This window comes from Pollicipes pollicipes, unplaced genomic scaffold (assembly GCF_011947565.3).
Source record: "Pollicipes pollicipes isolate AB1234 unplaced genomic scaffold, Ppol_2.1 Scaffold_6686;HRSCAF=7923_pilon_pilon_pilon, whole genome shotgun sequence".
Lineage (NCBI taxonomy): Eukaryota > Metazoa > Arthropoda > Thecostraca > Pollicipedomorpha > Pollicipedidae > Pollicipes > Pollicipes pollicipes.
The window spans coordinates 6,303,322-6,320,698 of NW_023596921.1; the positions used below are offsets into that span (position 1 = coordinate 6,303,322).

The following is a 17,377-nucleotide window of genomic DNA, read 5'->3' on the forward strand; positions in this document are numbered from 1 at the left end:
TTTTCATCGCCGGCGAGACATCAGCCAACGGTGGCGCTCTAGTCCAGGCGCAAGTCACGACCGCCGCGGCCGACAACTACAGGCGAATTTCGGCAGCAGCGCAAGACAGCGCTGACACCAAAGAGAAGTCAAAGCGATGCACGACCGGCACACCAGCCGGGAAGAGCAGCGCACGTGGCGTTGAAACGCGAATTTGGGGTCACTGGGGCGGGCGCCCCTCGGCAGATGCGCTCGGGCAAGCTCTCACTAGCGGGTGGAGCGGCTGATCGGACCGACGTCACTTCCTCGGGGCGGGGTGGAGCGGCTGATCGGACCGACGTCACTTCCTCAGGGTTGCGCCGTCCCGCTCGGCAGACAGCGCCCCTGCAGGGCCTGACGTCAGGCCCCGCCAAACGTTGCATCAGCCATGGGCACTATCGGGAGCGACCAGACGTCCGTTCCACAGACGCCGCCAGTCGACCCTGCCGCTCATCTTCGCGTTCTTGCTGTATTACCACTCATACTGAAGCGCAGTGGAAACACGCGACCGCACGTGCGCCGCTGACGTAAGACACACGTTTACCTGGAGATCACAGAGCCCAGCGGGTCAACGCTGAAGAGGAATCGCGTCAAGAGGACGCCTCCAAACGAGACCACACAACTCGGCCCACGATCAAGTGGATCTGCCTGTTCTGTTTTGAGCGCCGCCTCTTGAAGCAGTGCTCTTGGACGACATCATAAGCTTCTCAGAGCAGGCAATGCGCGTCCAACGTCACATACAACTTACCTCCAGCCAGCCAGCCAGCCAGCCAGCCAGCCAGCCAGCCAGCCAGCCAGCCAGCCAGCCAGCCAGCCAGCCAGCCAGCCAGCCAGCCAGTCATGCGGGTGGGGCGACAAGCGGGAGACCACCGGGAGGAAGCGGTAGACCGCCGGCCGCGCGATAAGGTCCGACGGAGAGGACAGGACGGTCCGATCCTCTCGCGAAAGAAAGGACATGCGAGACCATCGAGCTGAGTACCGATTATCGAGCGTGATTAACGGACGAATTGGTGAGCGGGGCAAACGGAGCACTGTCAGCCAAGCGGACTGTCGAGCGGAGCGGACAGGCGGAATGTCGAGGGGACCAGACGGGTGGTTGTCGAGGGGAGCAGACGGGTGGACTGTCGAGGGGATCAGGCGAGTGACTGTCAAGGGGAGCGGACGGTTGGACTCGAGGGGAGAAGACGGGGACTGTCGAGGGGACCAGACGGGGGATTGTCGAGGGGACCAGACGGGGACTGTCGAAAGGACCAGACGGGTGACTGTCGAAGGGAGCAGACGGGTGACTGTCGAGCGGAACGGACTGGCGGACTGTCGAGGGGACCAGACGGCTGACTGTCGAGGGAAGCTGACGGGTGGACTGTCGAGGGGAGCAGACGGGTGACTGTCAAGGGGAGATGACGGTTGGACTATAGGGGAGCAGACGGCTGGACTGTTGAGCGGAGCGGACTGGCAGACTGTCGAGGGGACCAGATGAGTGACTGTCGAGGGGAGCAAACGGATGGAATGTCGAGGGGAGCAGACGGTTGGACTGTCGAGCGGAGCGGACTGGCAAACTGTCGAGGGGACCAGATGAGTGACTGTCGAGGGGAGCAGACGGTTGGACTATCGAGCGGAGCGGACTGGTGGACTGTCGAGCGGAGCAGACTGGTGGACTGTCGAGCGGAGCGGACTGGTGGACTGTCGAGCGGAGCTGACTGGTGGACTGTCGAGCGGAGCGGACTGGTGGACTGTCGAGCGGAGCGGACTGGTGGACTGTCGAGCGGAGCGGACTGGCGGGCTGTCGAGCGGAGCGGACTGGCGGGCTGTCAAGGGGACCAGACGAGTGACCGTCGAGGGGAGCGGACGAGCAGGCTGCGAGCGGTGATGACGTCGGGGTTAGTTCCGTTCCCGGGTCGCCACCGCCTCCGGCGTCCGGTCGGCACCGGACGCAGTGAGGCGGCCAACTCAGCTTTATTCAATGATCTGGCGACCATGCTACAGACAGTTTTAGACAGGCCCCAGAACAAAAAAAAAAAGGCGCAAATGGTCGAATGGTGTGGAATATGTTGGTGTCGTACGCGTTACAGCACGTGGATGTAGACGGCACATATGTATGCATATGCATATACATATGCACAGGCCAATAATTTGGGGTCTGAGGCCCACCAACCCATGAATCGAAGAGATATCATCCCACCATCGGTTTGTTGAGAGCACGGAGCGACCCTCCGTCGGCCTCCGTCGCAAATCCAATCAACCGTGAGAATGTCAGCGTCCCACCCGCGTCCACGAACTAATTCTGAGCTCGGACCTAGAAGCGTAAGAATCGTATTTGCCTTACAGGGAGCAAAAACAATAACATTGAAGCGCGGCCTTTCAATGGCCAAAAGTTGGCAACAACTGCGTCATAAAATTCTGCGTCTGCTTAGTCTGCGGTCATAGCATTATAAGATGGAATAATGACAACTGGAACCAGCTACCACTCCCACGAACCTGCCGATCACCCACCCTTTTATTGAGCGCTAGCGACTGCAGAGGTCATATTAGCACGCAGGGCCATGGCAGCACACGGCAGTCAATCAAGTGACGTAACACGTCGCGTACTGCAATAAAAACCCGCAGATGCACAGACACACCCACAGCGCAGTGTGGGCACATCTGTCTCCGACCCTCTGCCCCACAACGAGGCGCCGGTCGGTTGTTGCGGTCGGCCGCCGCGGCCGCCCCAAGGCGCCGCATACGGACGGCTACAAAGCCACCGCGCTGACCGAGCGCCTCCGAGGTCACGCCTCCGCCCAACCAACGCCGACAGCCAGCGGCGCGGCCCCACGCGGGCTGCGCCGGCCGCCGGTCACACCTGGTCAAAACGGCGCGCGTCCAACCGCTGCCAATCAGCTAAGTAGCGGGGAGGACGCGCCGCGCTCGCATCGACCTGGCTCGACGGCTCATGCCGGCGCCGCGCCGTTCCGCCGTGGGAGCGTTCGGCGCTCGTACGCCGCCGCTCGAACCGTCAATAGCGCTCGTGTGGCCGAGGCTCGGCCCGCCCAGCGGCAGACGCCGACGCCGGCGGCCGGGTCGCCCCGCCGTCCGGCGCCGGCAGCACACGCGTGGCGCGAGCGCGCTCTGGCCGGGCTCCGCTCTCGGAGCACCGAGGCGCGTGTCACGTGACGGATCGTGCACAAGGTTCAAACGGACGTCATTAGCAGGAGTGCTTTCCGCGAAACGGTGCTCGGATTTCCGTCACGTGCTGCGGTGTAGTTCTACGGAAGGATTGTATCACTGGCAGTTGCCAGCAGCCGGCCACCGTTAATCACCCACATGATCCTCAACACCGGCCCGGGTGGCCAGTCGAATACCTTTCGCTCGGGTAGGGGTCAATTTGACCGCCTAAGATCTCGAAAACTAACAAAGCTAAAGACACCGAATTCACGGGGTGGATTAGCTTGTACGTGTGCTAACTTATGACAGAATTTGGGGTTCCTAGGTCATAATGTTGGGTTCAAATTAGGTCAAACAAGGCCAAACGCCAGACTGGTGTCTCAAGTGCCCTCAGGCTTCCTCACGCAACTGCCATGAAGATAGATACCTGTTCTTATCAAAAGGCCGGTCACGTCAGCGACCTTGTTTGACCTTTTTAAGGTTAAGGTGGCTAAATACCTGAGAGATTGCTCCCATTTTTCATTTGAATAAGCGTCCAGGATTACGCTAGGCGGTATGCTCCTATAACTGAAATGCTTACCTGGGTCATTTTGGGTCAGCGGCCTACTCTGACCTTTAAAAAAATACATTAAACCTGCCTCCTGCGGATCCTGTCATAAAAAATCAAAAGGAACACCAGAAACTACCTCATAAAACTACGCTTTTGGGTAAAAAAGCAGGTTGGTTTTGACCTCGGTCTGATCTTAATACCTGACCCCAGCTGCGCAGCCAGAGCTTTGGTAAGGGGAGGGGGCACAGGGTTGACATAGGGTCCCTGATAACAAAGGGCCCTCCCCCGCAAAAATCGCCGCATATGACCCATTTGTTATTGAGGACATCTTTTCGTTGGACTTTTGTTTGTTAGATTGTTTTTTGTGTTTCGTTTCGGGACGAGGGTCACGAAGTAGGCCGGGCACCCCACTTCCGGGCCCTTTCCTGCCGCTGCAGCCGTCCCTTCTGACCACCCAACCAGTGGTGCAGCTCACCACGCCGTGAACCATCACTGGGAGCGTGACGCCCGCCGCTCCCAGCCGGCGCCAGCACGGGCCGGGCAGCCGACAGGCCCGCCGCAGGATACAGCATCCGTACCCAGAACACGCTCACGCCACGGCCGCCCCAGGGATGCGTTCGGTCACATCCCACAACAGGCCCAGCCCACCGTGCTAAATAATGTGCGGGAGCGTCAGCTGTTCGTTGGCGGGGCCCCCGTGAGCACCCAGACGCCGGCCGTGGCGCAGGCCGGTTAGTGGTCGCTGCTACCCGGTCCTGTCGCGTACCGCCCGGCCCGGCCGTCCGCGTCACCAGCGGCCGCCCCCAGCCAGCGCCGCCCGGCAGGGGGCCCTCCACCCAGCCATTCGGCGCGCCCCATCGCAAAGCAGCGGCGTCACTACCCCCTGGTGGCTCTCGCGCGCCGTGCCCGGCCCCAGCGGTCTACGGCGGTGACCGGCCGTAGCCGCGGCGCACTCGAGCTGACCGCGGAACACGGCGGATCAGCGGCCAAGGCTGCGCGGCGGCCGTTCGGCGCATGCGATCCGTCGCCGTCGCCGCGTCCGTCGACCGATCGCCGTTCCGTCGTTGTTGGGGGCTATTAATGACGGGGGAGTGGCGCTGGCAGCGAGGACGGGCGCAGCCGCCGACGCTGCGCTGCCCGCGGCGTCAGCGGCTCAGCACCACGGCGCCGCGTCTGCCGGCCGTGCCGCAGCTGCGCCATTCCAGCCGAGGCGTTGGCCGGCGCGCGCGTCGTGCGGCCGAGGCCGACTTGCGCGGCCGCGCCAGTCCCACGGTCCCGCAGCCGGGAGCGAACGAACGCACGCCGCGCACTGAGCAGCCGTCGCCGCGGCCGACAGCGGACGACGTCGTGACGCCCTTACGTCACCACGTCGCCGCGACGTCGACACGCGCGCGAGCCGTCCCCCGACGCGTCGGTCGGGCGACCGGGCGGGCGCACGTGGCGCAGCCCCCACGAGCGGGGCGGCCTTGGCAGCGGCGGCGCGGCAGCCCTGGCCCCGCGGCCGGATGCGGTCCGCCACGATAGTGGCGGCAGCGGCGGCGGCGCCACAGCGAAGCCTGTCGCCTGAATCCGACTCCTCGTCCACGTGAATGCGGCCGGTTCGCTTCGCTCGACACACCCCCATCCGCTTACTGGACATGTGACCAACGCGTGAGCTCCCTCCGTGTCCCGGGCAGGGATGCGACACGTTCGCGGCCTTACAAAATGATGACATTCAGGGATGACATTCAACTGGCTAAAACTAGTTTCTGCAGCTTTGAAGTTCTGACAGCTGGAACTGGCAGGAAATGGCACAAATTCTGAAGGTCAAACAAAATAACGGGAATGTTTCAAATCTGAAGATGGCGAACCAAGCATCAGATACGATGCAATAAGCTCGCGTAGAGCTACTTGTATGCTACAAAGTGAAAAAGACTTCTGTAGATAACATATTGTCTTTGTTTAGTAAGATGCTCCTCAATACGTCATTGCTTGATTACGTTACCGTATCCTGTATAACACTGATTGAGAGCCAATTGATGGCCGTGATATCTTGAAATCGTGCCCATTAACGCCAGATATGAACGACTCGACAATTACAGTTTTCTTGGCCTTGATCGTCGCATGGCTAATGGAAAGGGAGAACTTGAACGGTGTTAATATGACGTCATGGATGCCTGGGTGACTTCAAGTAGTCTCTTCGTAATAGGTTGCAGTCTGCGAGCGGGCAGCTCACAATTTACGGGGGATCAGGTCTTAAGAATGGCACGGCTGTGAACTGCATCGCGTGAATTCAGGATGGCCCTTTCAGTTCAAAACACCATACAAATGTGCTTTCAGGATGGCTTTTTCAGTTCAAAACACCATGCAAATGTGCTTTCAGGATGGCTTTTTCAGTTCAAAACACCATGCAAATGTGCAACGCTCCCTTCAACATCCATGTTTCCATGTCACTCAGGAACAGTCCAATCGTGCCAACAGATGTTTCTTTTTAGTTGCGGAATCCGCCACAGCACACCCATACATCAGCACGGCACAGACATGCCGCGTGGTTGCTATAGTAGACGGCTGACGCTGCGCCCTATGGTCCATTGTTATACTTTGTGTTATAGACTACTGAAACAACCGCCTTCAAGTTGCCATGTAAGCAGCTGCCCTTCCAGGCGTAGATCGATTCCGCTGAACGTCGTCAGTACATCATGCATATACAGGCAAAGAGGATAACACCAGCCTCGCATCCTATTTGCATGCTAGCTAACACGGAACATTCTGGATGTGAAAACGATACAAATCTAACATACAAAATAATAGCAATTCGTGATACATTTTAGCATTTGAAATTGACCCCAGCCAGTCGATTAGATGGCAGCTTCCCAGTATATGTCGCCTCGTCGCTACGTTGACTTCATTTCTCATTTGTTAAAAATGCATCCTATGCCTTGGATATCTGCCACCCATATACAGCCATCAGATGCATCACAACGTACCAGATGTATACCGAAATTATAAATACAGTGAGGCAAGCTGCTGCACAACCCAGCATCGCAAGGAAATGAAGCAACTGAGACAACCGACACAAAGTGCGCAAGGAAGCACACACAAAAGCATACGCATACGGTGATAGAATTTACAACAAAAAAACTGCACACTTCGCCGGATCAATGTTAACAGGGCATGACAGCGCTGGGCAATAGCCACTCGACAATTGCGTAACTTTATTGTGACCGCATAGCAAAGGAATGCCGGTCATTTTGACCGCGCTGCGCTGAATTACATGCGGGTCAATGCCACTCCCTCGGCACTGCTCACAGCGACGACGGACGGCTCGCCGTCTGAGCATGCCGCGCTCGATGGCGCTCAAGCACGGTTCGTCTGAACATGCCGCGCTCGATGGCGCTCAAGCACGGTTCGTCGGCACCGTTCAGCTTCCATGCACGCCAGGAAAGATACTAGGTGTGCAGGGTTAGCTTCGTGATCCCTGGTGTGACAAAGCACCACATCTAATCTGTGTGTCACTGCCTGATCCACACCCTGCATGGAGCTACATCACAGAAAAACGTAGTCCTATTTTCACTATTCACACCTGTCAGCAGCCAGGCACAACTATTGTTGTGCCTGTCTGCTGACACGAGCTGGGGCAGCGGTCGAGTTGGTCCATCCGAAAGTTTTTCCGGAGTGATTTCCGAACGGCACGGCGTAGCCGCACCAAATTTTGCATAGCTGTAGGCAATTGAACAGATCTTTTGGTATCAAGCGTTTAGAAGTACTTTGTAAGGTTACTGACCCATGGCAGGTCAAATTTAGGCCATGTATTCTGCGAATGCAATTTCTAGGGAATCGTTCAATTTGATGCAAACACAGAGTGTTAGGCGAAGCCACGCATCCCTGAGATAGTTTTTTTCGGCAGCACAGCAATATATTCACAAATTCCATTTACCTATGGTCAGGTATGAAGGTCAGGCCAAAGTCAAACTAACCTTTTTTACGCGACACCTGGCTTTCTGAGTTAGTTTTTGGCGTTCATGGCAAATTTATTAATGACACGGACCGCGGCAGACATTTTCATAGCCTTAATAAAGGTCATAATAGGTCATTGACCTAAAATGACACAGGTTAACATTTTGTTTTAGGAACATACCACCTTGCGTAATCGCTGACGCCGATTTGAATGACAAAATGGCAGCAATTTCAAAGGTTTTTGGTCACCTTGTCCTTATAAAGGTCAAACAAGGTCACTGGTCTTAAATTAAGACTATCAATTTTTTCTCAAAACAGGCAACTAGGTTCACGCCGGTTGCATGAGGATGCCTGGGGCACTTTGGACACCAATCTCGAGTTTGACCTTGTTTGACCTTATCTGACCCCGTCATGACCTCAGAACTTCACTTTTTGACACGAGTGAGTTCGCTACAGGCCAACCCAAGCTAAAAATTTGGCGTCTCTAGCTGCTTTAGTCTCCGAGATCTCCGAGGGTCGATTAACCTCCCAACCGAGCGAAGGGTATTCAACCGGCCACCCGGGCGCGTATTAAATGCCGACATCAGATCACATGTTATCCATACTTTGTACTCTTTTCGCCTAAATATGTATGAGCCTGCCTGTTAACTACCGACATCAGAAGCATGTTATTCATCCTTGGAACACAACACTGCAGTTACACCGCCAAACTCATGAGGATGTGGTTGGCGCCACGCACCACATTAAAGTGCATTAAATTTTGATCCCAAGTCATGAAAGAAAGTTTCGTCACTTTGGGATGCCCCCTCGAATTCCTACAGCTCGTTAGCATGGCTACAAACCTTTACAGAATTTGCAATTATCTACTGCGTGAGGCTGACATATCCATCGCACGAAGCACAATGCTTCCCGGTGATATCAAACAAACGATGAACACTTATTTTAACGACAATTTATGGCGAGAGAACAGTGGTGCATTTGGTCTAACTAATGGACATCCACCACCCTGTGCCACATGGGAGGCACTCCCAGTCCTGTCCCATTGTGTCAGGTCCCGTGCGGCGCCGTCCCGTCCGTGCCTGGTCTATTATCCACCACCCTGTGCCACATGGGTGGCACTCCCAGTCCTGTCCCATTGTGCCAGGTCCCGTGCGGCGCCGTCCCGTCCGTGCTTGGTCTATTATCCACCACCCTGTGCCACATGGGTGGCACTCCCAGTCCTGTCCCATTGTGTCAGGTCCCGTGCGGCGTCGCCCCGTCCGTGCTTGGTCTATTCCAATCTTGCTCGGTCCCGTCCACGCTCATCACGCTCCATTTGGTCTAACCAATGGACATCCACCACCCTGTGCCACATGGGAGGCACTCCCAGTCCTGTCCCATCGTGTCAGGTCCCGTGCGGCGTCGCCCCGTCCGTGCCTGGTCTATTATCCACCACCCTGTGCCACATGGGTGGCACTCCCAGTCCTGTCCCATTGTGTCTTGTCCCGTGCGGCGTCGCCCCGTCCGTGCCTGGTCTATTATCCACCACCCTGTGCCACATGGGAGGCACTCCCAGTCCTGTCCCATTGTGTCAGGTCCCGTGCGGCGTCGTCCCGTCCGCCCTTGGTCTATTATCCACCACCCTGTGCCACATGGGTGGCACTCCCAGTCCTGTCCCATTGTGTCAGGTCCCGTGCGGCGTCGTCCCGTCCGCCCTTGGTCTATTATCCACCACCCTGTGCCACATGGGTGGCACTCCCAGTCCTGTCCCATTGTGTCAGGTCCCGTGCGGCGCCGTCCCGTCCGTGCCTGGTCTATTATACACCACCCTGTGCCACATGGGTGGCACTCCCAGTCCTGTCCCATTGTGTCAGGTCCCGTGCGGCGCCGTCCCGTCCGTGCTTGGTCTATTATCCACCACCCTGCGCCACATGGGTGGCACTCCCAGTCCTGTCCCATTGTGTCAGGTCCCGTGCGGCGTCGCCCCGTCCGTGCTTGGTCTATTCCAATCTTGCTCGGTCCCGTCCACGCTCATCACGCTCCATTTGGTCTAACCAATGGACATCCACCACCCTGTGCCACATGGGAGGCACTCCCAGTCCTGTCCCATTGTGTCAGGTCCCGTGCGGCGCCGTCCCGTCCGTGCCTGGTCTATTATCCACCACCCTGTGCCACATGGGTGGCACTCCCAGTCCTGTCCCATTGTGTCAGGTCCCGTGCGGCGTCGCCCCGTCCGTGCCTGGTCTACTATCCACCACCCTGTGCCACATGGGTGGCACTCCCAGTCCTGTCCCATTGTGTCAGGTCCCGTGCGGCGTCGCCCCGTCCGTGCCTGGTCTATTATCCACCACCCTGTGCCACATGGGTGGCACTCCCAGTCCTGTCCCATTGTGTCAGGTCCCGTGCGGCGTCGCCCCGTCCGTGCCTGGTCTATTATCCACCACCCTGTGCCACATGGGAGGCACTCCCAGTCCTGTCCCATTGTGTCAGGTCCCGTGCGGCGTCGTCCCGTCCGCCCTTGGTCTATTATCCACCACCCTGTGCCACATGGGTGGCACTCCCAGTCCTGTCCCATTGTGTCAGGTCCCGTGCGGCGTCGTCCCGTCCGCCCTTGGTCTATTATCCACCACCCTGTGCCACATGGGTGGCACTCCCAGTCCTGTCCCATTGTGTCAGGTCCCGTGCGGCGCCGTCCCGTCCGCGCTTGGTCTATTATCCACCACCCTGTGCCACATGGGTGGCACTCCCAGTCCTGTCCCATTGTGTCAGGTCCCGTGCGGCGTCGTCCCGTCCGCCCTTGGTCTATTCCAATCTTGCTCGGTCCCGTCCACGCTCATCACGCTCCATTCGGCGCCATCCTGGACAGGAAGGGGCCGTGTGGTCCCTCTCCGCCCTTCATGATTTCTGCCAGTGACGTCCGGGCCCGTTTCGTGCCATCCGGTACGTCTGGTGCCATCCGGTCCCGTCTGGTCTCACCACGCTCCATCCGGTTCCGTCCGATCGCGTCCGGTCCAGTTCGGCTCTGTCCGATCCCATCTGGTTCCACTTCGTCCTCTCGGTTCCGTGCGGAACCCTTGCCGGGTTGGCAGTGGTTTTTGTTTTTGCGACATCGTCATACAGTCAGCTAAAAGCGTCTTAGGTCTTCATCTTTACAAAATCAACGGAAAGCTCTATCGCAGGATCACGCGTCGGTTGATTTGATCCGGCTGGGGGACAGATGTGTGGCAAAGCGTAGTTCATTGTTAATACATGGTTAATGCGCGTAAACGAAGGTGCTAGAAGCATTCAAAAATGCCTTATGTATCCTCTGATGTCGTTTGTTATTTATTTATACCGTTTCAGGATGTGAGGCCTGCGTCTGCGATGCCCACACGGCGTCATTGCACCAAACCAAAGCCCAGTCAGAATTGCTTTTTCATTTGCCAAAAATATGGTAATTCTTCACATCGTTGATCGCCTTAAGCTGTCATTCACTTTCTCTGCTTTGAATCTGCATCATTCAGGTCAAATGACTTCATTTCTCCAACGACTTAAAGGATTTCTGACTTGTTCCAGTTCTTTTGTTTTCTTGGCTTTTACGCCACTCTTTAAAAATTCCTTGCCATTATACCGTTATTTAATAAAAAAAACTTGCATGTTGACATGGCATGTGCATCAACTTCTACACACTATCCTCTAACACATTCACAGTCGCTTTGGCCGTGAAAGTTAGTATAGCCATAGCCATAACACCTGTGGTCACATTCTCTGCCTATGATGATGCATAAATTATGCACTAGGTTGTGTTAGGATGGGGCACTTTGTTTAAGCAAAAAGTTGCGATGACATATGGCTGTCGAAAGATCTTTCGGGATCTATGATGTTGTATTTTGGTATCATGGATCTGAGTTTAAATTTTGTCGAAGGAACTTCTGGGATCCAAGATCTTTTGTGAAAACTTGTCGAATTATCTTCTGGAATCTTGGATCTGGAGACTTTTTCAAGCGATCTTCTCGATTTTGGACCTTTCTCATGTCTTCCAGGCACATGTCTGCATGGCAGCACTGGGAAAATTTCCCCAGCTAACGTTGAATACGTTGGACATGTTCTGAATCCAAAAGCGTGGCATGTCAGCTTATCTAACAGAGCTATCACCAGCAGCGTAGCAAGCCTTGCGCCCAGGAGGAAAACAATACGGGCAAAGGGCGCCCACTTCGTCGAAAAAGGGGTCCCGTTTTTATCCGTGATTCCACTTTCATGCCTCCACGGTCCGTTTTTGATGTTCTAGAAGGTCTACGGGAGTTGTTTACACCCAAAATTCTTAGGGCCTTCAAACCCAGGGGGCTTCGCTACCTCCATGGGGGGGGGGGGGCATGCTCTCTCCACTGGCGACTAACTGACCATGACTGCATGATGGCGTTTACCTTTTTATCTCGTCCGCCATTTTTGCTCCGCTTAGCTTTGTCGCGGTTAAACGAGGGCAGTGGCAAATTCTGACCTTAGCTCGGTCTTTACCCACTGTGTCCAATTAGTCTGTTTCAGATATTTATGTTACCATTTGTCTTCAAAATTGACCGTATGCATCAGAAAGCAGCACTTTTATGCGTTTTGTTCCGTGCATTAAGTGACTGAGCATGGAAGGTTACTTATACACGAATGGGTCAGGCCGGATAACATTAGATTTCTCACATAACCCACCGTCAATGGCCCCTCTTCAATGGCCTCTGGCCTTGATCATCTGGCTACAGCTCAGTTAGAGAGAGCAAAGCGTTGCGCGGTGCCCAGCCCCTTTATCTGGCGCGCGAGCGAGTGCTGCCGCCGGGTGAGGGCTACCATGTCTGCGACGGGCAACGCCGTCCAAAATAATCGGACGCAGTAAAAAAAAAAACGATCACGTAGGGAGTCACCACAGACGTCACGCATACATTACATTTGGGGACTAAAGAGCAGCACGCGTGGCACACCAGACAGTTGGCACCGACCGGGCGAGGTGTCGCTTGCGGTGCAAACCTGGCTGGCGACGCGGACGGGTTATCAGGCGGCGATAACAGACGACACCGATAGCCAGGGATTGGACCCCAGTCTAAACAGCATGACATGTGACTTTGGTGTGTGTGGGATGACTAAGAGATCTCATAATATGGTAAAATCCTTTACCTTGTTATGCTATGGTCACCATCAATACATGTGCAGTTGATGGTGATCATTGCATTGCGGTCACTATCAACTCCCAGACGCATACGTGGGAACTGATGGTGACCAAAATGATCGGCATCAATTTTTCCATTTACGATATGCTTTCCTACCCTGCCAAATGACACACAATGAAAGACAAGTCGACGACTGACCGTAGTCGGATTGTGGTATCCTTTCGGTGCCACAGAATGGCCCAACATAAGTAAGCACGCTATTTTTAATCTCTAAAAGCAGAGGTGCGATGCGCACTACATCTGAAGGCTCTTGTGAACCAGAATCGTGGCCAAGTATGAGACGGTTGGGTCCGGGGCATCCTTGGATTTTTCAACCAGTATATACACAGAAGTAGGGATGCCGTTCATACAGTGGTTACTTTTGTATGTTACGCCTTTCACAGGATATTTTCATGTACAAGGGCATAATAAACACGAATTTAAGCCATCAGTTGGACCCATCCACATAGAACGAAGGTCTTAAAGTCTTCAACTATTCATCAACCATGGCTCGTTGCGGCTGTAAAGAGATTCAAATGGGGATTGCAGCCCACCTTCCGGGTGGACTGCAATCACACTATGAGAGAAATGATTGGGCTACACTCCTTTTTAAGCAAGATTTTGTCCACCCATCATTTTCCATCAATTGGGTTCTTACCAGCTAACCACAGCCACTGCATCTACCTATGGCACCAGACAAGTGAAAGCAATGCCAGACTCGACACTCCATCATAAGCGGCAAGTCTGAGCACGTCTGATCAACTGTCCAGGCCTGCCCTCTCGCATCGGTCATCCCCGGCACGCTAATACCTCCGTCCACCGAGCCGCGATTACAGGGGTAGAGCGGGCGGCAGGGGCCTGCAAGCGGCCTTTCTTATGGGCCAACGACCTCCATTCTGCCACCCTTCAGGGGAGGAGCGGCCAAACACAATGGGTGCGTTTACGGGACACTGCACATGGAATGTGCATCCTTCCAAACAGAAGTGCTTCGGTTTGAGCTGTCACGAGGAGCGCACTAGCGCGCGCGTCCTGGTTGGCTGACAGTAAACATTGGGATAGCATCTTGCCGCGCATTTTGCAGCGCAATCAACTGGGCGACCCAACATTTTTTCTGCTCATTGCATACATTCGAAACCCTATATTCGATTCGGACCATTTCATTCAAGCTCTTCTTTGCCGATTGTAATGATTTACACATATTACACAACTGTGTAATCGAGAACCAGCGATAACATGACTATTCCATTGCAAGCTATGTTAAGGACGGAGATATAAGATACCTCTAACCATATTATGCATGGTCTGGTAATGTAACTTGCTCAGCAATAATAGATGCATGTTCAAGCCGCAGCGCCATTTTTCCGGGTTCATCTAACACGCGTTCAGGTGGGGTCAATTTGCCCCCCCCCCCCCGAAGGTTTTTTCAGAATGGTTTCCGAACGGTGCGGCATAACCGCGCAAAATTTTAGAAGCTGCAGACAACTGAATAGCGGGTCGTGTGGTGTTAAAAAAATAGATTTACTATATAAGGTCGCTGCCTGCGGCAGGTCGTCACCATGGACTCAGCGAGGTCACTTTCCAGGAAATCGTTCAATCTGCTGCAACAATGAAGTGTTAGACGTGGTCATACGTCTCCGAAATACTTTCTTCCGCAACACAACAATTAAATGAACAAGTTTCATTGGCCTAGGGTCAGGTATGAGGGTCAGAGCAAGATCAAACCAACATGTTTTATCCCTCTGAGGCTTGCTGTATGGAGTAGTTTCTGGCATTGTTTTGAATTTATTGATAGCAGGAACCATATTATACATCCTCCATGGACTTCCTAGAAGTTAGAATAGGTCACTGACCTAAAATGACCAACTTCAGCACTTCCTTTAGGAACATACCACCTAGCATAATCTTCATGGCTTATTCAAATGCAAAACCCAAAGCAGTCTTGTATGATTTTGGCCACTGTGACTTTGAAGGTCAAAAAGGTCACTGAACTTAAGAGAGCATGCAAAATTTTGCTTAGAATATGTATCAAGGTTCTGAGGGCACCTTGAATGGCAACCTGAGTTTGACCTTGAGTGTGATCTTGTTTGATTTTATTTGACCCAATGGTCATGATCTAGAACCCTAAAACTTTGACACAAGTGAGTTTATATCCAGCCCACATACCTTGTGAATTTGGTGTCTCTAGCTCTCCTAGTTTCTGGGGTCCAGGTGGTCAAATTAACCCCCACCCCCACCTGAGCAAAGGGCATCCAACTGGCTACCCAGGTGAGTATTAATAAAAGGATATTATGTTGTCATATGCAAAACAAATTTAAAGAAGTTAAAGTATCATTAAAAATATTTGCCAGAATCACATGCAGTTATTCTGTGCAGGCCCATATTTGTGCAACAGCCCCCACAAACCATTTCTCCAACAACCAGACTGATTATTATCAACTACTGTTCAACATAGCATGCCATTTTGTTGGCTGTGGTACATTACCACCACTGACTTGAACCTTGATGTACCTTACATACAATATTGATAACCTCAGAGCACATAACTCATAAAATAGTGCGGGACAACCAGCACCATGAGGCCTCCCCTAACATTGCATGACATATGGCATTTCATCAGCATTCAGAGAAGCATATTCTCAGATGACCACATGTTCAAAACCTCATGATCAGAATACAGATAAATAAATATAACTAAATGCACATGTATTAGTGAATATTGTTTCAGCAGCCTTGGAACATAAAACAATATTCCCCAGCATACACAAACTTTCATGCACTTATTGACTACAGAACAATTAAAACATCTTACCAACATGTTTACTTTGCTTCCTATAATGGTCATGGTAAAAATCATATCCAACCTAATATAATCCAAATGTTAAAAATTGTTGAACTGATGATAACATAGCCAAAATCTAAATATTTGTCAAAAAATGACAGCATATTATTTTTGGTGACAACTCAAGATCATTGTTAAAATCCATATGTATGAAAGATTTCAGCATGAAGTAACCTCACCAGTATGAAATGATCTTATCATTTCTAGATTCCTACCTGCAGAGCCTTTCAAAAAAAAAGAAAACTCTGTGGAAAATAGCATTATGGGCCATGGATTCCCAATGGCTAAAACTGTTCACACACATGGTGATCATTACATATTATTAATATTTATTTATGGACATCCTAACTGTCAAGGTGACCTGCAAAAGGTGAGTGACAAACATTATAGCACAGCTGTGTGGAGTGAACTATTCATCCCACAAGCATGATAGTATTTAACTTGCAATATAATTTAGTATATACACAGGTATTTTGTAGGGTAGGTCTACATACTCCCATGGTTGATGATGAAATTATTCAGCCTGCAGCATACAGTCTTTACCACTCCAATTACCATTTGAAAGGAGTATTAGAAAGATTAGTCTACATCAATCAATACATCACCTTTGCAGAACAACTGAAAGTAAGTAGCATGCCATGCAAGAAACTTATATGTGTGAGGGTGATGGTTTAATGCACCTCCCACAAGAAAAAAAATAATAAATTACATTTCATATGATCTGACCTGAGAACATCTGTCCACTGCGTGAGACTTCTACATGAGTGAGCTAAATGTCATGTCAGCATGTACCAAACCCAGGCAAAAATATGTTCAGAGCATGCTTCCCTACAATTATTGTGGCAACGCTATTTCTTGAAACATAGGCCACTGATGAAATATTCTCTGAAATCTGTGGTGATCATGTGCCAAGCTCTGAGCACCCATGTATGGAGCATACAGGCACTGAAATTATTGTGTGAGTGTAATTGATATGCAAGACATGTTTGATGAATGTATATTTTTGCAGTTTGAGCTGAGTAAAAGAAAATGGAGGCAAAGCAGAATCAGCCTCACACCATGCAAGAGCTTGGCGGGAGGCACACATTGGGGATGGTGACACCTCAAAAAGAGAATCAAGGAAACAGTACAATAAACTACAGTCATGTGGCCAAAAATAATGAATAACTGCCTGCCTTACCAACAACAGGCACGAATCAATTGATACTTTATTAGGTGCGAATCTATTCGACTTGTGTGCAGGATTTCATAAACTTGGCATCAATCCAAAAGATGCACAAAAAGTGCACATCAAATGCAGCAATAACAACTGGAACGAAAACTACATGTGCTTACCTTGATTGTGTCCCTGGACGTTGCCGACCATTTGGCAATATATTTCCACGACACTGAATATCAAGAAAATGTCTGCCAGACATTTGACACCCATATTGCCTCACATTAGTCCAAAAGATATCGACGAAAATGATATCCCGCACCAATCATGCGCCCTCCCACACTGCACTGCCAAACACGCAATCCACCCTCACACATGTAACAGCGATGATCAAGGTTCTGCGATAAAGTTTCCGTGTTATGTATTGATTGCAGTCTAGAGTTCAGCTGGCTAATAGATCTGAAATACTGTCCTAATACTACTGACTGCGCTCCTAAAGTGCCCGTTATGCATTTAGAGGTTTTCAGTGCTGTTTTGGAAACTAATTAATTAACCGATGGTAATATGAGCGTGGATTCGCCGCTAAATTA

The 17,377-nt window shown here is 52.2% G+C and overlaps 2 protein-coding genes across 2 annotated transcripts in view; one reads left to right on the forward strand and one right to left on the reverse strand.

The window, feature by feature from the left end:
* The window catches only part of Tmem131 (Transmembrane protein 131), a 67,293-nt gene extending 50,134 nt beyond the window's left edge, over positions 1 to 17,159 (reverse strand). The window contains exon 1 of the mRNA XM_037230794.1: positions 16,967 to 17,159. Coding sequence (XP_037086689.1) covers positions 16,967 to 17,060 — 94 coding nt within the window. The 5' untranslated portion in view covers positions 17,061 to 17,159. The remainder of the gene's footprint in view (positions 1 to 16,966) is intronic.
* LOC119107794 (uncharacterized) lies at positions 9,649 to 14,551 on the forward strand. The gene is made up of 2 exons (XM_037231341.1): positions 9,649 to 10,300; positions 10,394 to 14,551. The coding sequence occupies exons 1-2, from the start codon at positions 9,682 to 9,684 to the stop codon at positions 10,750 to 10,752; spliced, it is 978 nt and encodes a 325-aa protein (XP_037087236.1). The 5' UTR covers positions 9,649 to 9,681; the 3' UTR covers positions 10,753 to 14,551.
* Positions 17,160 to 17,377: the final 218 nt, after the last annotated feature.

Coding starts and splice junctions, on each gene's coding strand:
- LOC119107794 (XM_037231341.1), top strand. CDS start 9,682: ATGGACATCCACCACCCTGTGCCACATGGGAGGCACTCCCAGTCCTGT. Junction 10,301..10,393: donor GTCCTGTCCCATTGTGTCAG/GTCCCGTGCGGC, acceptor CCATTGTGTCAG/GTCCCGTGCGGCGTCGTCCC.